Raw genomic sequence first — 22,615 nt, forward strand, 5'->3', positions numbered from 1 at the left:
GAATGTAACACCTTCAAGCCTGTGCAGCTGGGGACTATTAGCAAAACAATTTATTTGAAAGTTATTGGCCATTCACTGATAACAGGGAGGGGGATGGGTCCCAAGGGAAAAGTTAACTGCTTGGTTTGGGCACGAAATGCTAGACTCAGCTTTGCTACACTTGGCCTTAGTAAAGTACCGATATACTTTCTTTTTTAAAATTATTATTATTTATTATACAATTTTTATTATACAATTTTTTATTATACAATTTTATATATTTAATATATTTAATATACAATATTATACAATTGAAACTGATTTGTATATTGACTACCGCGCTGACTGCATTAAAAGTAAGAACAAGGGCCCTGTTGTGGCCCGCCAGCGGCCTGCGCAGATCGTGGCTGATCCCGATGAGGAGGAGGCTGGTGTGGTGTCATGCCAGCAGCTGGCGCAGCCGGCGCTCGCGTCGGACAGCGAGGAGGCTGAAGAGGATGTGGTGCCAGAGGCAGAGACTCAGCCAGGGCCTTCAGAACCTCCAGAGGCTCCTTCAAGTGGAGAGAGCGAAGTGGAGGAGCCTCTTCTCAATGCTCGAGCACGCAGGGCTGCCAAAAGGCAGGAGTGGCTACTCAGGAGGAGGAGGTCTCCTCAAAAGTAAGGCTTGAGGATAATTGGCCACTCCCTTAGCCTATTTAAGTCACACGCGGTTAGTAAGTTTCTTGCTGGAAACAACTTGTAATTATCAGAGCATTTTTGGAAAAGTCTTATCGTATTTTGTTTTCTGGGCTGGTTGCCAACCTTTGCCGGACTTTGGTTTATTCTTGCTACTTAATAAATTTGATAAGGACCGTTGGTGTGTGTCAATATCCTCGGAAATCTGGAGCTGGGGCAGAACAGGCCCACATCTCAACAACCACCACCCCAACAACCAATACTAGGCATGCATGCCCCTTACTTCCTCAAAATTCACCGCCACAGGCCTTAAATGCAAGTTACTCAATGCAAGAAGCCTAGTAAACAAAAGACCAGAATTCCTCCTATTATTAAATACAGCCATTTTTGACATATTTGTCTGCGAGACCTGGCTGAATTCACCCATCCCAGATCCTATTACTACAGCAAGAGGCTATCACATTTACCAATCCGTTTACCAGGACGGTCAAGTTGGCGGAGCAGACAGGTAGACCGTTAGGGAACCAGGAGGGATCGATGAAACACAGGGTGTATCCTCAAAGACCGAGGCAGGGTCAGGCGGTAGGCCACTGGATTGATGACCGCCTCCACAGGAAAAGGCCCAATGTAACGATGGTCTAGTTTTCTGAATGGCCGGTCTGAGGGGAGATGCTTTGTTGACAGCCACATGTGATCCCCAACAGCCAATGGTGGTGTTGCTCACCGAGAGCGGTCCGCGACCCTTTTATAATCTTCCTTGGCCTTGTCGAGATATTGTTTCACCAGTTGATGAACGGCCTGTAACTCAGTCAAGAATTCATCTGCTACGACGGATTGTACAGCATTAGAAACTAAACTGATTTTGAACTTAATATCAGCAGCTAGGCTGTTGGTAGCGCAATATTGGAAGAAGGACTCTTTGCCTACTATTGAAGAATGGACATTGAAAGTAGAGAACTTAGCGGAAATGGCGAAAATTTCAGCATATCTGAAGGACTATACACAAGAAAGATACATATTGGAATGGAGAAGATGGATTGATTATATTCAAAATAAGTATCAGACAAGAAAATATCAAATAGTTTATGAATGAATGTTAAACTTTATTTTAGTAATATTATGTTATCCATAGTGGAGTTAAGGTTTCAGGCGGGATTAGGTAGTTTAAGAATAGTTAGGCTAATTTAGCTTATGATTGTTAATTGAAATACCCTGTATTTTGCTCTGGGAAGTCTGGGGGGGAGGGGGGAGGGAAAAAGGGTGGGGGGAATATTGGGGGGGGAATTTTCTTTGTAAAACTTTTCAATAAAAAAAAAAAGAATTCATCCGCTGCTGGAACCAGGGAATCAAGGGGCGTGAGCGGGAAGAAACGCGGGTGATAGCCCAGATTGGTTAAGAAAGGGGTGCTTTGAGTGGAGGTGTGCTGGGAATTATTAAAAGCAAACTCCACGACTGCTAAGTATTCTGTCCAGTTGTCCTGTTGCTGATTGACAAAGCAGCTGTTCTGTCCCCGTACCACGCACACACCCAACCAGCCAGCCGAGGGTTAAATAAACTCTTCAAACACACAACGTCAGTGATAAGGAACTTGGCAGCAACTCCGAGGCTGCCTGCCAAGAGCTTTTACTCCGATAACACAGACAAAAATACACACAGTTTGAATAGTCCAGTTTGTAATTAAATCCACGACAAATAGGTGTTGTGTCCGAAGGTGCAAGTGCCTCGCCAGAGATTAGCTTTGTCCGTCACAGAGTCCGACTGGCCACCACACTCCCTTTTATAGCCTGTGGGGTGTGGTCCAGTGACTCAGCTTAATCTCTGGCACACCTCCTTTTCTGCTGCTCACGCTTGTCTCTCCGACGCTGGCGTGGGTCCAACCACAATGTTTCTTCGTCACTATCCGACGGCTTGGAAACACCTGGCTCCTGGCCAATCTCTTCCCCTTCGGGAGACACCTGAGGCATTGCCAGAGAGGAGGGTCCTGGAGAGGGAGGCCTGGCCGTCTCCTCTCCTTCATGTTCGGAGCCTTCTTCCTCCGATAAGATAGTCTCGGAGGATGGAGCCACAACAGCAGCGTAGGTATTGCTCCAATATTCCAGTGACTTTTTCAGTCCCGCCGTCAGTTTCGGGATGATGAGCCGACGATAAGCAGATCTTGACATCTAAGGTTGTCATCAGCCCTTTCCAAAACTGGGTGGTGAACTGGGTCCCTCTGTCCGACACAACCCTATCCGGTAGGCCATGTAGCCGAAAAACATGTTGGATGAACATGTGGGTGGTGGTGCGAGCCGTTGGCAATCCTCGACAGGGTATGAAATGCGCCATCTTTGTCAACATGTCCACCACTACAAACACAGTTGTGAAACCGAAGACAGGGGCAAGTCCGTTAGAAAGTCCATCGAGATGGCACCCCAAGGTCTCTGGTGTCGGCAAGGGCTGAAGTAGTCCTGGGGGAGCGCCCACAGCCGACTTGGCCTGTTGACAACGGACGCAGGACGTCACATACGTCTGGACATCGTGATGGAGATGAGGCCACCAGAAGGTCTGCGACACTAGGTTAAGGGTTTTAAACAGACCGAAATATCCCGCCGCAGGGTTGTCGTGGCACTGGGACAATATAAGACCCCTAAGTGGCCCCGATGGTAGATAAAGTCTCTCCCAGTACCTCAAAAGATTGTCGGTAAACGTCCAGGGAGTGTCAGACCCTACTTCACGCTTCCGAAGATTGACGTAGGCATCCTGCCGCTGTGCCTCCCGGATATGAACCCGTAGGTCGACAGGTTCCTGGACGGCAGCGAACGACTCGACTGGAAGAATTGTCCGAGGTGGAAGAGGGTCCTTGACTTGGGCATATTCAGGTTTCCTCGAGAGCACATCTGCTCGTTGATTGCGCCCACTCGGAATGTACGTCACTTTGAAGTTGAAGTGGGTAAAAAAGAAGGACCACCAGATCTGTTGTTGATTGAGTTTCCGCACGGTCTGCAGAAACTCCAGATTCTTGTGGTCTGTCCGGACTTCCACTTGATGTCGGGCCCCCTCGAGGTGATGTCTCCAGGTCTTGAACGCAGTCTTAATGGCCAGTAGCTCTTTTTCCCAGATGGTATAATTGCGCTCGGAAGGATTCAATTTCCGGGAATAGTATGCGCAAGGAAAAAGAGTACCGCCAGCCACGTGAGCCTGGAGTAACACCGCTCCAACCGTGATATCCGACACGTCCGTTTCCACCACAAACGGACGGTGAGGGTCAGGATGCTTAAGAATCGGCTCTTTCATGAAGGTCTGTTTTAAGGCCAGGAACGCCTGCTGCTCGGGGGTGCCCCACCGGAATGGGACTTTTTTCTGCAGGAGTCGAGTGAGGGGCGCGTTCAAAGTGGTGAAGCCAGGGATGAATGTCCAGTAATAATTGGCGAACCAGAGGAGTCGCTGAACATCTTTCGCCCGATGGGGAGGATGCCAACTTCTCAACGCCTCGACCTAGCTCCGATCCATCACTATGCCCTTGGGAGAAATGCGATGGCCCAAGAAGTCGATGGTTGTCTGGTAGAATTGGCATTTCTCCAGCTTCGCATATAACTGGTGTTCCCGAAGCCATTGCAAGACCAGACGGAAATGTTGGAGATGACTTTTCCGGGATGTTGAGTAAATCAAGATGTCATCGAGATAAGCCACAACAAACTGGTCCAAAAGATCCCGGAAAATATCGTTTATAAAATGCTGGAAAACAGAGCAAGCTGGCAGTCGATAAAAAGGGCATTCGAGGTTCAGAAGAAGAATTTACTTGGTATACACCTGAGGCAACATAGCTGGATTTTATGTCTGCTACAGATGAAGAAAATGTCTGCAATCATATTAAAGTAGTAATCCGTGTTCGTCCTGAAAATCCTAAAGAGAGAGATGGCAACTTTCAAAAAGTGGTTCAGGTTGTTGATAAACATATACTGGTGTTCGATCCCAAAGTGGAAGAAGTCAGTTTCTTTCATGGAAAAAAATTACCAAACCGCGATATCACTAAAAGGCAAAATAAGGATCTAAAATTTGTATTTGATGCCATATTTGATGAACATTCTGCACAGCTGGAAATCTTTGAAGACACCACCAAAACATTTCTAGATGGTTTTTTAAATGGCTATAATTGCACAGTACTTGCTTATGGTGCAACTGGAGCTGGGAAGACTCATACAATGCTGGGTTCCCCTGAAAACCCTGGAGTAATGTACCTGACTATGATGGAGCTTTACAATTCTATTGATCGAATGAAAGAAGAGAAGCATTGCAGTATTGCAGTTTCATATCTTGAGGTCTACAATGAGCAGATACGTGACCTATTAGTAAATTCAGGACCATTGGCTGTTCGAGAAGATCCTCAAAAAGGAGTTTTGGTTCATGGGCTAACCTTGCATCAGCCCAAATCTGCAGACGAGATCTTGCAAATGTTGGATTATGGAAACAAAAACAGAACACAACATCCTACTGATGTGAATGCCTCCTCATCTCGGTCCCATGCTGTCTTTCAGATTTATTTAAGGCAACAAGATAAAACTGCAAGAGACGGCTTCCGGTTTCCTTGTCTTCGGCGACGGCGGTGCCTTTTGAAGCTCCGCCAGCCCCGCCGCCTGTAGAGCCGCTTCGAGACGAAGAAGCGGCTCGAAAACTTCTGAATCCACAGGATTGAAGAAGGAGAGATCGCAGGGCACAGGTCGAGCCCCTGTAACCCCCCAGGGAAGTTTCTGGGGAGAGAACAGGCGTGGCTCCCTTCCAACCTGCTGAAACTCCGGGCGACGTGGGACGATTCTGCCTTAGCAGAACAAGCCGGCTGCAGGAAACTTAAAGTGAAAGAACCAGCTTTAATCAACAGCGAAACTACCTGAATCCTGAAACTTGGAAACGCAAGTATTAGCACTTTGTTGACTTTGCAATCTGAGAAAACGCGAATGAGTGAAAGTGCTTTGAAAAAACATGGCGCTTAGCCTCAGAGTTAACGAGCCAGCGAGTGTGGATTGGTGAAGTTATTTTGCTTTGTTACAAAGTTTCCAAGTTGCTACAAAGTTGCTTTGCTTGTTACAAGAGAAACAATTGGAAAATTTCTCCCTTTCAATATTTGACTTTGCTTTACTTCAATCTTTATTTGAGTAAATCTGGGGGACTTTTTTAGAAGTCTTTGTGCAGGAGGGAAAGGAAAAGGTACTTCCCTCTTTAGAAAAACTAGATCACGCGGCAGGATGGCCTCAAAGAAGCAGGAAGGGAAGGCAACAGGGGGGGGATCCCCCACACATAAACATGAAACGCAACTTCCCCCTGCTCAACAGTTACAGATTCAAAAAAGAATTTGATGTGGGAGATTTAAAAGAATTTATTTCTAAAACTTTGGATGATAAATTTCAAAAATCTCAACAGGAGATAGATGATAAACTTCAAAAATCACATCAGGGGATAGATGATAAACTTCAAAAATCACACCAGGAATTTATGCAGAAAATTAATGAAGTTAAAGATATGGTGAAACAGAATCAAAACAAGGTGACCAAAAAAATATCAGAAGTGGCATCTGGCCTGGCAGAATTTATTGGGAAAGTTGATTTTAAAGTTGAAGAACTTAAATCAGAAGTTAATGTTAAGATGAAAGACAATGATTATAAAATTGCTGATGTTGACAATAAAATGCAGAGAGTTGAAGACGAGATTGTCATGATACAATTCAGGGCAATGGAGTTCGCTATACGGCTTCGGGGAATTCGAGAGGAGGAAAGACAGGATTTGAGACAAGTTTGTTCTGAGGCCTTGGCTAAGATTCTACAAGTTAATCCTGATGTGGTTTTTCATAAAATAGACAAAATTTACAGAGTGAACTCTTGGGTGGCCAGACAAAGACAATTACCTAGAGATGTGGTCATATATTTTACAGATAGAGAAATAAGAAATGATATCCTGCAAAAATCCTTTTACACTTCTGTACAAGTGGGGGGCTCACGAATTGGAATTTATAAAGAATTGCCTCCTAAAATGCTGAAAGCTAGAAAAGAATTTGGCTTTCTTGTCAAGGAATTGCAAAATTTACAGATACCCTTCCGGTGGGACGCACCAGCTGGGATAATTTTCAGATACAAGGGAGAAAGATGCCGTTTGAATACCGTGGAGAAGGCACAACATTTTTATACTACTATTCTTAAGGAAAGAACACCATCTCCACGTACATCTACAGTTTTGGAGATTAAAGAGAGTGAAGAGAAGCAACCTCAACGAGAATTGCAAGAACAGTCCAAGCAGGAATTAGAAGAAGTGCAAGGTGCAGAAGGAGGTCTTCTGCATGAGCCCTTGCTGGAATCTTCTCCAATTTTGGACTCGGTTCGGATGATTGAAGTTAAGGATCAACGTATAACTAGAGCTCAATCTAAGTTACTTAAACAAAAGCAACAACAGCAACAGGAAAGACAAGACAAGGAGGTAGTTAAGAGTACTGCACAAGAGATTGGAGCTATGGGAGGAGCGAGATCGAAGCTTTCGGATGACCTTCAAGTATTTTGCTCTGTGCTCCAGAAAGAGGCTGATGACCTTTAAGTGTTTATCTTGGAATGTTAATGGGTTGAATTCAGCACAGAAAAGGAAGAAATTATTTACATATTTGAAACAATTTAATAATGATATAATTTGTTTACAAGAAACGCATATCACAACTCAAGATCAAAAATATCTGATAAACTCCAAACTAGGAACACATTTTATATCTTCAACTTCGCAAAAAAAGAACGGTGTGGTTATTTATGTAAATAAAAAGTTAACAGCTAAAGTCATAGAAGTAGATGAAGATGGTAGGTTTGTAGCAATTGAATTGCTTACAGCAAATGGCCAAATTCTTCTGATAGGAATTTATGCTCCCAATCAACAACAGGACTATTTTTATAAGATGTTACATACTAAAATACTGCAATGGGATTACAGATCTATTTTAATTATGGGAGACTGGAATGGAGTAATTGATTCTAAATTAGATAAAAAGAGTTTGGCAAAGTCTAGAATCAGACTACCACAGACTTTTTTTGATATGAAAGAAGATATGGAACTAAAAGATGTTTGGAGAATACATAATCCAAAAGAATTGGACTACACTTTCTTTTCTGATAGACACAGATCCTTCTCTAGGATTGACTTTATCTTGTTGTCAGATGATTTACTTGTCAAGACAAAAAGAACAAAGATTTTTCCAAGAACTTTGACTGACCATAGCCCAGTATGGATAGAAATTGAGATGGATAAGGTTGAGAGACGTTCTTGGAGATTAAATGAGAACTTGTTCAGATATGAAAAAAATACAACAGAACTTAAAAAGCATTTGAAAGAATTTTTTGAAATAAATTTGAATAAAGGTACCCCAATTGAAATTGTCTGGGACGCAAGTAAAGCTTATATGAGAGGGGTACTTATCTACATGAATTCTAAACATAGACTGTTTCGACAAAAGAAAAGATCTGAATTGGAAATAGAAATAAAGAATAAAGAACAGTTACTTATTAAAAATCCAACAGATGAAAGAATAAGCAGTGCTATAAAACTTTTGAAAGACCAATTTCAAATGCTTATGGCGGAACAAGTTGCAACAAACCTACAATATGCGAAGCATAATACATTTTGTAACGCTAATAAACCGGGCAGATGGTTGGCTTACACATTGAGGAAAAAACAAAGTATACGGACTATAGATAGTATTGATATTGGAGGGAAAGAAATTTTTCAACAAAAATTAATTAAAGAAGCTTTTGTGGACTATTATACTAAACTATATGCCAAAGAGGAGGTGCAGAATGGACTTATAGAAAAATACTTAAACGATAAAAGAGTTACAAAAATTACTGATCAACAAAAGGAAAGAATGAATTATCCTATAACAGAGGAGGAGATAATAGTAGCAATTAAACAGTTAAAAACAGCTAAAGCTCCTGGTACGGATGGTTTGACTGCAGTGTATTACAAAATTTTGCAAGCTGAAATGGTGGAACAACTTAGAGATTTATTTTGCAATATTCAACAAGGGGGTAAAATACCCCCATCATGGACAACAGCTTACATATCTTTGATACCAAAAGAACAAGTCGGTCCTAAAAAACCAGAGAATTATAGACCAATATCTCTTTTGAATACAGATTATAAAATCTATGCGAAAGTATTAGCCAACAGGTTGATGCCAGTAATCCAAAAGGTGATTCATGAGGATCAAGCGGGATTCATCGAGGGTAGACACATGAAGGACAATGTAAGGCAAGTAATAGATTTATTGGAATATCTTGAGAAGAATAAACAGATTCCTGCAGTGCTGGTCTTTTTGGATGCAGAGAAGGCCTTTGATAGAGTGGATTGGAATTTTCTACTAAAGACTTTAAAAAAGATGGACTTTGGGGATCAATTTATACAGGCGATTTCAGCAATTTATCAAGAGCAAAAGGCACAGATCATTATTAATGGAAGCCTGACAACAGAGTTTAAAATTGAAAAAGGAACAAGACAGGGATGTCCGTTGTCCCCACTTTTATTTATTTTAACACTAGAAGTCTTGTTAAATACAATAAGGGACTCTAATATCTTGAAAGGTATAAAGATTAGGCAAGAGGATTATAGAATAAAGGCATTTGCAGATGATCTGGTTGTTACCCTATCACAACCAATGGAATCAATAATCTTGATGAAGGACATTATACAAGACTATGGTAGAGTTTCAGGTTTTAGACTGAATCCAAAAAAGACTAAAATGATAGTTAAAAACATGACACAAGATCGTAAACATGAGCTTGAAAGGAGGGCAGGTTTTGAGACTGTGCCTAAGGTAAAATATCTAGGAGTTCAGGTTGCAGAATCAAACATGAAATTGTTTCAAAATAACTATGAGGTGTTGTGGCGAGAGGTGCAGAAAGACATGGAGACTTGGAAAAAACTGCAGCTGTCTTTACTTGGAAGAATAGCAGCAGTTAAGATGAACATTTTGCCAAGATTTCTTTTTTTGTTTCAAATGATTCCGGTGCTTAAAAGTGATAAACAATTGAAAGTTTGGCAATCTGGAGTGAATAAGTTTGTCTGGAACGAGAAGAATCCGAGAGTGAAATTGAAAATTATGCAAGATGTTCCAGAAAGAGGAGGTCTTAAACTTCCAAACCTACAGCTATATTATGATGCAGCAGCTTTAACTTTAACAAGTGATTGGTTTGGAAGGAAAAAGACTGGAATATTGAATGCAGAAAGTTTTGATCTTGAATTTGGATGGCATGCTTACTTATTTTACGACGACAAAGTAGATAAAGTATTTAAAAGTCATATACTTAGAGATTCTTTGATGAGAGTTTGGAAGAAGCACCGACTCAAATGGGATTATAAAATACCGCTATGGCTGGATCTTGGTCATACTTTGTGGAATACAAATATAATGTCACTCGGGGGGGTTTTATATAAAGAGGTTCTTTTTACAGATGCGGGCAGATGGCAGCTGAAGACATTGCAGACACTGTTGGATGAAGGGATTAATTTAACTTGGTTACAATATAATCAATTACAATTGAGATGGAAAGAGGACCAAAAAACTGGTATTATGTTGCATGAGGAAGAATTGGTTAGACATATAAGAGAGAAAGGTCCAATGCATATCAAAAGGCTTTATAATGTTTTGCTAGAAAGAGATTCAGAAACTGAATTAGTTAAAGACTGTATGATTAAGTGGGCACAGAATTTTGAAGAACCAGTGATGCTGGAAACATGGGAAAAAATTTGGGTTCAGAATGTTAAATTTACACAGTCGCAGAACCTGAGGGAAAATTTCTACAAAATGTTTTATAGATGGCATTTAGACCCCAAAAAGTTGTCATGTATGTACCCTAATGTTCAGCCAAAATGTTGGAGATGTGAATGTTTGGATGCTACGTATTATCATGTTTGGTGGACCTGTAGGAAAGTTAAGGCTTTTTGGATAAAAATTTGGTGGGTCATGCAGAATGTTTTGAAGAAAAAAATTCAATTTTCTCCACAACTGTTTTTATTGGGTATAGTTAAGGGTTTTACATTGGGTGAAACAAAATTGATATTGTATATGATAACAGCAGCAAGATTATTGATAGGTAAATATTGGAAGAATGAAGCTTTGCCCACTATTGAGGAATGGACTTTGAAGATGGCCAGTTTTGCAGAGATGGCGAAGATTTCAGCATATTTAAAAGACTGTTCACAAGAGACTTATGAGTGGGAATGGAAAAGGTGGATAGAATATGTTCAGAACAAATATCAAATTAGAAAGTATCAAATAGCTTTTATTTGAAAATAATGTACTAGAAATTTTTTAATGTAATGAGATAAAGAGAAAAATTATACAGGGGAGGGAGGGGTTCAAGTTTATATATAAGTTATATTAGGGTTCTTTATGAATATGAGTATATTATAGGGAAGTCTGGGGGGAGGGGAGGGTTAGGGAGGGTTAGGGAGGTTGGGAAGTTTGGGGGGGGCGGGGGGGGAAAAGGGGTGAAAATGTAATTGTAAAACTTTTGCAATAAAAAAAAAAAAAAGATAAAACTGCAAGTATCAGCCAAAATGTCTGTATTGCCAAAATGTGTCTCATTGACCTGGCAGGATCCGAATGTGCCAGTGCCACAAAGGCCAAAGGAGCTGTCTTAAGAGAAGGAGCAAATATAAATTGGTCACTCCTTGCTCTTGGCAATGTTATTAATGCCCTCGCAGACCCAAAGAGAAAGAATCAGCATATTCCCTATCGGAATAGTAAGCTTACTCGTTTACTGAAAGACTCTCTTGGAGGAAATTGTCGCACTATCATTATAGCTGCTATTAGTCCTTCCTCTTTGTTCTTTGATGACACATACAACACTCTTAAATATGCCAACCGAGCCAAAGACATCAAATCCTCAATAAAGAGCAATGTTGTAAGTCTGGATAGCCATATAAGCCAATATGTTAAGATCTGTGAACAACAAAAGAAAGAGATTTTAATGCTGAAAGAGAAACTGAAAGCATACGAAATGGGGAAAATATCTGTTCCCAGTAATCAAGATACAGCAATAAGTACAAATCAGCAGCAAGTTGAAATATCAAGGTTAAAAGAAATTTTGAAGTGTGTGTTTGCAAATCGAGAGGAAATCAGGAAAGAGTTCCTCAAGCTTGACTTACAACTAAAAGAAAATGGCCTTAAAACACATTATCAGAAACATTGCCACGAACAAGTTGAAATAGTATGTTCCTGCTCACCAGAGAGACTGGAAAAGGCAACTGGCAGACTTGATTACCGGCTTGCTTTACTTAAAAGTCGCCGTTTGCATCTAGAAAAGAAAAAAGAAGAGGAAGCTAAAAGTTTTGAGGACAACACAAATTGGTTGCATAGGTTGGAGAATGAAATGCACCTGCTGGGTCAAGATGGTCATATTCCTCCAGAGCTACATAGAGATCTGGAGTGTTGTCACTTGAAATTGGAAATTCAGGATTTGAAAACGCAAATTGAATACATGAAAACAATAGCATCCCAACAAGAACACCATTATAAGCAGACAGAAAAAATCCTGAATTTTTCGCTTCCAATTTTAATAAAACAGTATATTGCTTTAAAAGGGATGAAGTTAGCCAATGGTGTCATTGAGGATGATTTCAGGGAGTTAAAACAGCTCATTCACAGAGAGAAAGCTGTAATTTGGGCTGATCAGATTGTTGAAGAAGAATCAGATCAAAATGATCAGCCCATGATGTCTGCTGTCATGTCATTTCCACAGCTTGTGAGCTATCGGAATACTCCCTGTAATACGCCTCGTAATCTTATGGTGGAGAAAGTCAAGACATCTGCTCGATGTGAGGCAGAGTATGGAATGCCACTGCAGAAAAGAGCAAAGCAAAAACTGATGGCGTCTCCTCTGACAACTCAAAATCTTCAAGATTCCAGCCAGTCATGTCCTAACCCTATGGTGGAATCCCTCAGCGAAGCCTTCTGCCCAATTGCATATACACCTGAGGTCTGCAAGAAGCCGGGGGAGGCGCTCTGTACAGGAACTGTGATTAAAAAAGTACTTCATATGGCAACTCTTGAAGAAATGAGTCACATGGCACATATTCAGGAGCCATTAAAGCAGAGCAGCACCAAAGATATTACATATAATGTCACCCCAGAGTGCCACAGGAACTCAACTATGCTTTGTAAAAATAACACAGACACTATGGACTCTCCTGATGCAGCCAGAAGCAAGTCAGAAGCAGCCAACAGCACAAGTGTTTTACAAAGGCTTGGCCTTCCTTTGTTGTTAAACAGACAACCAGGTGCCGTGTGTGCAAAGCCATCTTACATGGCAATGACATCTTCTGCTACAAGAAAAAGGGCGTTATTAAGTTCTGCATCCAGCAGTGGATTAACAAACCAGCACGATCAGGTGACTGCCAAACGCCTAAGACGAGATGTTGGCTCAAGTAATAAAGCACTAAGAGTACCTATAACCTCTGGAATCAGAACAAGAACCTGGAAACGTAATGATGGGCTAAGAAAACTTCTGAAAAATAATTTGAAGGAAAATGCATTAGTAAGCACAAAAGTAGGCCGATCAAAAGAAGCATGAACAGTAATTCTGAAGTGAAACTAAACCTTTGTACAATTTTGATTTCTTAGCAAAAAGAGTGAAACTAACAATTCCTCTGCCACTTTCGCCATATGTGGTGACTTTGGAAATTAAATTTGCAAATGCTTTTAATGCCCACATCTGGCCTCTAGTTTATCATGTAATTGGAACCCTCATCAGACTTAAGGATTGCTTTGTGCAATACTGTTCAATATCTTTGGTTGTCTGAATGGAATTTTGTATCATTTTCTCTCAACATGCTGTATAAATTACAGAATGTGTTTTCTTTTACATTCCATACCATGAAAGTTTCCCAAACTAGAAAGTTTCCATATGTACTGGACTATCATTCCCTACATTCAATTTTGTCTTAGATCATGGGAGTTTTAGTCCAAAACGTCTAGAGATAAAATCGTTGGACAAAGGTGTTAGAGAAATCTCCTTGTATGTAAAACTATAAGTTGTCTTCAGAATTGATTGTGACAATTGATTCTCATGTCTTTAGGTACTTTTAACTAACTCTTCTAGACTTATTGAATATTTTTTCCAAAAAAAAGACTATCCAATATCTATTTTAATTGTAACATTAACATCTCGATGCCTACAGAAGTCATGAGTCTTTTGTTCTCCATTTTTTTTAACATTCTGCCTATTTGGGGAATACATTCCAGGAAGTATTTATTTAAAAGGAAGGTATTAGCTAATGTTTAGTTTTAAATTTTTCACTTAACTTTCCGAACAAGTGAAATGTTAAAATATGTCTGTATATTTACAGTAGATTTCGTACAATATCTAGTGTGTTTTGTGTGTGTATGTGTGTGTGTTGTAGGCTTGGCATGCTTACTTGTTATATGAAAAAAAAGTGGATAAGGTGTTTAAGGGTCACATACTTAGAAATGCCTTGCTGAGGGTTTGGAAAAAGTATCAATATAAGTTAAATTACAAGATACCTATATGGGCAAATCCTAGACATGCAATAGAAAACATAAGTATAGAACAAAAACAGGAGGTGATTACTTATAAAGAGCTTCTTTTTTTTTTATTGCAAAAGTTTTACAATTACATTTTCACCCCTTTCCCCCCCCCCAACCCACCCCAAACTTCCCAACCTCCCTAACCCTCCCTAGCCCACCCCTCCCCCCAGACTTCCACACAATATACTCATGTCAAGTAAAAAAAAACCCCTTTGTATAAAACTTGAACCCCTCCCTCCCCCGTATAATTTTTCATCTTCATTACATTAAAATATTACTGTCTTGACATATCATTTTCAAATGAAAGCTATTTGATACTTCCTAGTTTGATATTTGTTCTGAACATAATCTATCCACTTTTTCCATTCCCATTCATAAGTCTCTTGTGAACAATCTTTTAAGTATGCTGAAATCTTCGCCACCTCTGCAAAACTGGCCATCTTCAAAGTCCATTCCTCGATAGTGGGCAAAGCTTCATTTTTCCAGTATTTACCTATCAACAATCTTGCTGCTGTTATCATATACAGTATCAATTTTGTTTCACCCAATGTAAAACCCTTAACTATACCCAATAAAAACAGTTGTGGAGAAAATTGAATTTTTTTCTTCAAAACATTCTGCATAACCCACCAAATTTTTATCCAAAAAGCCTTAACTTTCCTACAAGTCCACCAAACATGATAATATGTAGCATCTAAACAATCACATCTCCAACATTTTGGCTGAACATTAGGGTACATACACGACAATTTTTTGGGGTCTAAATGCCATCTATAAAACATTTTATAGAAATTTTCCCTCAAATTCTGCGACTGTGTAAATTTAACGTTCTGAACCCAAATTTTTTCCCATGTTTCCAGCATCACTGGTTCTTCAAAATTTTGTGCCCACTTAATCATACAATCTTTAACTAATTCAGTTTCTGAATCCCTTTCTAACAAAACATTATAAAGCCTTTTAATATGCATTGGACCTTTCTCTTTTATGTGTCTAACCAATTCTTCCTCATGCAACATAATACCAGTTTTTTGGTCCTCTTTCCATCTCAATTGTAACTGATTATATTGTAACCAAGTTAAGTTAATCCCTTCGTCCAACAGTGTCTGTAATGTCTTCAACTGCCATCTGCCCGCATCTGTAAAAAGAACCTCTTTGTATAAAAGCCCCCCGAGTGACATTATATTTGTATTCCACATAATATGACCAAGATCCAGCCATAGCGGTATTTTATAATCCCATTTGAATCGGTGCTTCTTCCAAACTCTCATCAAAGAATCTCTGAGTATATGGCTTTTAAATACTTTATCCACTTTGTTGTCATAAAATAAGTAAGCATGCCATCCAAATTCAAGATCAAAACTTTCAATATTCAGTATTCCAGTCTTTTTCCTTCCAAACCAATCACTTCCTAAGGTCAAAGCTGCTGCTTCATAATATAACTGTAGGTTTGGAAGTTTAAGACCTCCCCTTTCTGGAACATCCTGCATAATTTTCAATTTCACTCTCGGTTTTTTCTCGTTCCAGACAAACTTATTCACTCCAGTTTGCCAGACTTTCAGTTGTTTATCACTTTTAAGCACCGGAATCATTTGAAACAGAAAAAGAAATCTTGGCAAAATGTTCATCTTAACTGCTGCTATTCTTCCAAGTAGAGACTGCAATTGAAACCCTTAAATGTATTAAAAGAAGAAGGGATAATTTACACTTGGTTTCAGTATGGTCAGCTTCAAGCTAGATGGAGGGAAGACCAAAAAATTGGTGTTATACAAAATGAGGAAAACTGATCTGTCCCCGTCCACACACACAAACACAGCCAGCCGAGGGTTAAGGAAGCACTTGGCACACACCCAGGTCTTTATTTCCAACTTGGCAGTGATATACACACCGTCTGCCAAGTGCTTTTTTTTCCACAGAAAACAGAAAGATAATATACTCAGCGTACAAGAGTCCAACAAAAATAAATATTCCTCTCAGCAGTTTCGGATGATGCTCTAGTGACTATCCAAGGTTTATTTTTGTTCGTCACAGGGATCACTGGCCACCACCCTCTATTATATAGTCTCTGGGGTGTGGTCCAGTGACTCAGTTCTAATCCCTAGCACGCCTCCTGAGCTGCTGCAATCGTTTATCGCGACTTCGGAGGCGTGCGTCCAGGAATGATGTCTCTCCTTCACTCTCATCCGAGACACCTGTCTCCCTGCTAATCTCCTCTCCCTCGGCCAGCACCTGAGACAGTGCCAGAGGGGAGGGGCCTGGAGAGGGAGGCCTGGCTGACTCCTCTTCCTCATGCTCGGAGCTTTCTTCCTCCGATGGGATAGGCTCAGAGGGCGGGGCCACAACAAAAACTTGGTAAAACAGATTAGAGATCAAAGTCAAATGCATATTAAAAGGTTGTATAATGCATTATTGGAAATAGATTCAGAAACGGAATTGGTTAAGGACTGTATGATAAAATGGGCACAAAACTTTCAGGAACCAGTGATGATAGAAACATGGGAAAAGATTTGGGTTAGAAATGTTAAATTTACGCAAGCACAAAACTTAAGAGAAAATTTTTATAAAATGTTTTATAGATGGCATTTAGATCCTAAAAGATTATCATGTATGTATTCAAATTTGCAAGCTAAATGTTGGAGATGTGAATGTGATGATGCAACTTATTATCATATATGGTGGACTTGTAAGAAAATTAAGGCATTTTGGATAAAAATTTGGTGGGTGATGCAGAACATTTTGAAAAAAAAGGTTGAAATTTACTCCTCAATTGTTTTTATTGGGTATAACGATGGATTGTACAGCATTAGAGACTAAACTGATTTTGAACTTAATATCAGCAGCTAGGCTGTTGGTAGCGCAATATTGGAAGAAGGATTCTTTGCCTACTATTGAAGAGTGGACACTGAAAGTAACGAACTTAGCAGAAATGGCGAAAATTTCAGCGTATTTGAAGGACTATACACAAGAAAGATATGTATCGGAATGGAGAAGATGGATTGATTATATTCAAAATAAGTATGAGACAAGAAAATATCAAATAGCTTATGAATGAATGTTAAGTTTTAGAAGTATGTTATTTATAGTGGAGTTAAGGTTTCGGGGGGGATTTTGTAGTCTAAGGATAGATAGGTTAATTTAGCTTATGATTGTTAACTGAAATACCCTGTATTTTGCTCTGTGAAGTCTGGGGGGGAGGGTGGGAAGTGTGGGGGGAATATTGGGGGAAAAATCTTTTTTTTTTGTAAAACTTTTCAATAAAAAAAAAAATGCTGGAAAACAGCGGGAGCGTTGGTTAATCCAAACGGCATGACCGTGTATTCAAAATGCCCATACCTGGTGCCGAACGCTGTCTTCCACTCATTCCCTTCTCGTACCCGAACCAGATTGTAAGCGCCGTGCAGGTCCAAGCTGGTAAACACCGTAGCACCCCGAAGGCTCTCTAACAGTTCAGGAATCAAGGTTAAGGGATACCGGTTACATACCGTAATGGCATTCACCTTACGGTAATCGCAGCACATTCTCCAGTTTTCTTCTTGACAAAGAGGACCGGAGCGGACAAGGGCGATGACGAGGGCCGAATAAAACCCCGGGCCAGGTTTTCATCCACAAATTCCCTTAACGCAGCCAATTCAGGGTCCGACATAGAATACAACCTCCCTACAGGGAGGGGTGCGTCCGGGATTAAGTCAATGGGACAATCGTACGACCGGTGTGGAGGCAATTGGTCTGCCTCTTTCTCGCTAAAAACGTCTACGAAGTCCGAGAGATATATATCCGAGAGATACTGTATATGTCCGAGAGTTAAAGATCTATCTATCTTCTTATCATCTATCTATCTATTTATCATCTGTCTATCTATCTATCTATATCTATCTATCTATCTATCTATCTATCAGTCTTATTATCTATCTATCTCTGATCTATCTTATCATCTATGTATCTATCATCTATCTATCTATCTTTTCATCTATCTATCATCTTATCTGTCTATCTATCTATCTATCATCTATCAGTCTTATTATCTATTTATCATCTATCTTCTTATCATCTATTTATCATCTGTCTATCTATCTTATTATCTATCTATCGTCTCTATCAATCTTTTCAATTATCATATTTTTTTATTATTAAAAACAAACTTTATTAAACATAAAAAGATAAAATACCATATCGAGTATATACAGAATACATTTATATTAATCCGATCAGGATTACTTACTCACAACAAAAAATAGAAAAACAAAACAAAACAAAACAAAACAAAAAAGTAAAAAAAATGTAGAAAGTGACTTTGTCACTTTATCACATCCTTTATCTTGTTGAAGGTGCCTGTTTGTTAATTTTATTGTCTTACAAAATTTTACATTTATTCTCCTTTCTTTTGAATTTTCAATCGTACCATCTATTCCACGCTGTGTAGTATTTTGAGTCTACCTTATCTTTTAACTCAAATGTTAATTTATCCATTTCCGCACAATTGTAAATTTTTTGGATTATTAGTTGATCTGTTGGCAATTGATCCATTTTCCAATATTGAGCTAGTGCCAATCTGGCTGTCGTAATTATATGTAATATTAAATATTTTGTTTCTTTCCTATGGTTTTCTTTGAACATGCCTAATAGAAAAATTTCTGGTTTAACTCTATTTCCTCTGCTGTTATTTCTGTTAGCCAAGTTTTTATTTTTTCCCAGTATTTCCTAATTTTTGGGCAAAGCCACCAGACATGAAAGAAAGTGCCCTGTGCCTGTTTGCATTTCCAGCAAGTTGGGTTTAAATTCGGATACATCTTCGCTAATCTCGAAGCGGCCAGATGCCATCTATACCACATTTTATACTGATTCTCTTTATAAACTGCTGATTTTGTCATGCTATAATTAGTTTCCCACACTCTTTCCCAGTCCTCTAATTGTATGTTATGTCCAATATTTCTTGCCCATGCTATCATTTGTCCTTTTACTAATTCTTCTGCTAAATCGAATTCCAATAAGTATTTATAAATTTTTGAAATAAATTTTTCTTCCTTGGCTTCTAAAAGTTTATCTAATCGATTCAGTTTTAGTTCAATTCCTCCTTCCTCTTGATCCTTTTTGTATCTTGTTTTTATCTGTAAGTAGGGCCACCAGTCTATCTGTATTCCTTGTTCTCTAAGTTGTTCTTGTGTTTTTAGTGTTCCCTGGGAGTCCTATATTTCATTATATCTTATCATTTTTTATATTGCTAGTGTGTTGGGGTGTATTGTCGCCTCCATTGTGGATAACCACCCAGGAACTTTCATGTAATGTTTGTTTTTGATTTCTCGCCATGTACAAATTAATGAGTCTCTTAGTATATGATTACTAAAATATTTATATGTTTTGTTCCCGGGGTTCCATAAGAAGGCGTGCCACCCCATCAACAAATCATGTCCTTCTAATTTTAATAGTCTTTGATTTTTCAAGCTCACCCATTCTCTAGAGAGAAATAATGAGATTGGTGACAGATAGATAGATAGATAGATAGATACATAGTTACATAGATGATAGATAGAAACGGAGAGAAATAATGAGTGATAATAGGTAGATGATAGATGATAGATGATAGATGATAGATAGATTGATAGATGCATAGATACATAGATACATAGATAATAGATAGAAATAGAGAGAAATAATGAGATTGGTGACATAGATGATAGCTAGAGAGATACTGTAGATGATAGATAGATAGATAGATAGATAGATAGATAGATAGATAGATAGATAGATAGATAGATATGACAGATAGATAGAAAGGAAGAAAGATAGATAGACGGGGAGATATATATATCGAGAGAGAGAGAGAGAGAGAGAGAGAGAGAGAGAGAGAGATACCAAATAGATAGATAGATAGATAGATAGATAGATAGATAGATAGATAGATAGATAGATAGATAGATAGATAGATGGGTGGATAGAGATGATAGATAGATGATAGATAGATAGATAGATAGATAGATAGATAGATAGATAGATAGATAGATAGACAGACAGACAAATAGACAGAGATAGAAGATAGATAGATAGATAGATAGATAGATGATAGATAGATAGATAGATAGATAGATAGATAGATAGATAGATAGATAGATGATGGATAGGTAAAATAGAGAGATAGATAGACAGAGAGAGAGAGAGATACAGGATGGAGGGATGGATGGATGGATGGATGGATGGATGGATAGACAGAGTGACAGAAAGAGAGGGATAGAGATAGACGATAGATAGATTAGATAGATAGATAGATAGATAGATAGATAGATAGATAGATAGATAGATAGACAGACAGACAGACAGACGGATGGATAGAGATGAAAGATAGATGGAAAGATAGATAGAGATGACAGGTAGATAGATATGACAGACAGACAGACAGACAGATGGATGGAGATGATAGATAAATAGATAGACAGAAAGAACGATAGAGATAGAAAGAAATGGATGGATGGATGGATAGATAGAGAAGATAGATAGATAGATAGATAGATAGATAGATAGATAGACGGATGGATAGAGATGAAAGATAGATGGATAGATAGAGATGACAGGTAGATAGATAGATAGACAGGTAGATAGAGATGACAGACAGACAGACAGACAGATAGATGGATGGAGATGATAGATAGATAAAAAGATAGAGATGACAGATAGATAGAAAGGAAGAAAGATAGATAGACGGGGAGATATATATATCTAAGAGAGAGAGAGAGAGAGAGAGAGAGAGAGAGAGAGAGAGAGAGATACCAAATGATAGATAGATAGATAGATAGATAGATAGATAGATAGATGGATAGAGATGATAGATGATAGATAGATAGATAGATAGACAGATAGACAGACAAATAGACAGAAAGAGATAGAAGATAGATAGATAGATAGATAGATAGATAGATAGATAGATAGATAGATAGATAGATAGAAGATGGATAGGTAAAATAGAGAGATAGACAGACAGAGAGAGAGAGAGATACAGGATGGAGGGATGGATGGATGGATGGATGGATAGACAGAGAGACAGACAGAGAGAGGGATAGAGATAGACGATAGATAGATTAGATAGATAGATAGATAGATAGATAGATAGATAGATAGATAGATAGACAGACAGACAGACAGACAGAGACAGACAGACAGACAGGGATAGAGCATAGATAGACAGAAAGACACAGAAAGACAGGACAGACGGAGACAAACAGACAGACAGATATAGAAGAGAGATAGATAGATACATAGATTGATAGAAAATGGATAGGTATGTAGATAGATAGATAGTTGATAGATAGATAGATAGATAGATAGATGTATAGTGTAGATAGATAGATAGATAGATAGATAGATAGATAGATAGATAGAGAGAGAGAGAGAGAGAGAGATACAGGATGGATGGATTGATGGATAGACAGAGAGACAGACAGAGAGAGGGACAGAGAGAGATACAGACAATAGATAGATAGATAGATAGATAGATAGATAGATAGATAGATAGAAAGATAGATAGACAGAAAGAGACAGACAGACAGGGATAGAACATAGATAGATAGATAGATAGATAGATAGATAGAAGATGAATAGGTAGATAGACAGACGGTCAGACAGACACAGAAAGACAGACAGACAGACAGATATAGAAGATAGATAGATAGATAGATAGATAGATGGATAGATAGATAGATGATGGATAAGTAGATAGATAGATAGATAGATAGATAGATAGATAGATAGGTAGATAGAAAGATAGACAGACAGAAAGACTGACAGAGATAGAAGATAGATAGAAAGAAAAAGAAAGAAGATGTATAGGTAGATAGACAGACAGACAGACAGACAGGGATACAAGATAGATAGATAGATACATAGATAGATAGATAGAAGATGGATATGTAGATCGGTAGATAGATAGGTAGATAGAAGATGGATAGGTAGATAGATAGAAAGATAGATTGATAGATAGATAGATAGATAGATAGATAGATAGATAGATGATCGATCGAAACATGATAGAGATAGGTAGATGATAGATAGATAGATCGATGATAGATAGAGAGATAGATAGATAGATAGAAAGAAAGAAAGAAAGATAGATACAAGAAGGAAAGATGGATAGAGAGATAGATAGATAGATAGATAGATAGATAGATAGATAGATAGAAGATGGATAGGTAGATAGAGAGATAGAGAGATAGACACACACAGAGAGAGAGAGAGAGAGAGAGAGATACAGGATGGATGGATGGATGGATAGACAGAGAGACAGACAGACAGACAGACAGAGGGACAGAGAGAGATATAGACGATAGATAGATAGATAGATAGATAGATAGATAGATAGATAGATGATGGATAGGTAGATAGGTAGATAGATAGATAGATAGATAGATAGATAGATAGATAGAAGATGGATAG

At 38.8% G+C, this 22,615-nt stretch overlaps 1 protein-coding gene across 1 annotated transcript; it reads left to right on the plus strand.

Annotated features, from left to right (window-relative positions):
- The first annotated feature begins 4,466 nt into the window (after positions 1-4,466).
- Positions 4,467-13,226, plus strand: LOC139317457 (kinesin-like protein KIF18A). Its single transcript, XM_070944521.1, has 2 exons — positions 4,467-5,212; positions 11,201-13,226. Exons 1-2 carry the CDS (start codon positions 4,467-4,469, stop codon positions 13,224-13,226), a joined length of 2,772 nt encoding a protein of 923 aa, XP_070800622.1.
- Positions 13,227-22,615: the final 9,389 nt, after the last annotated feature.

Source organism: Pituophis catenifer, unplaced genomic scaffold, assembly GCF_029215685.1.
Source record: "Pituophis catenifer annectens isolate HBS135680 unplaced genomic scaffold, rPitCat1.0.hap2 SCAF_5, whole genome shotgun sequence".
NCBI lineage: Eukaryota > Metazoa > Chordata > Lepidosauria > Squamata > Colubridae > Pituophis > Pituophis catenifer.

Coding starts and splice junctions, on each gene's coding strand:
- LOC139317457 (XM_070944521.1), top strand. CDS start 4,467: ATGTCTGCTACAGATGAAGAAAATGTCTGCAATCATATTAAAGTAGTA. Junction 5,213..11,200: donor ACTGCAAGAGACGGCTTCCG/GTTTCCTTGTCT, acceptor TAAAACTGCAAG/TATCAGCCAAAATGTCTGTA.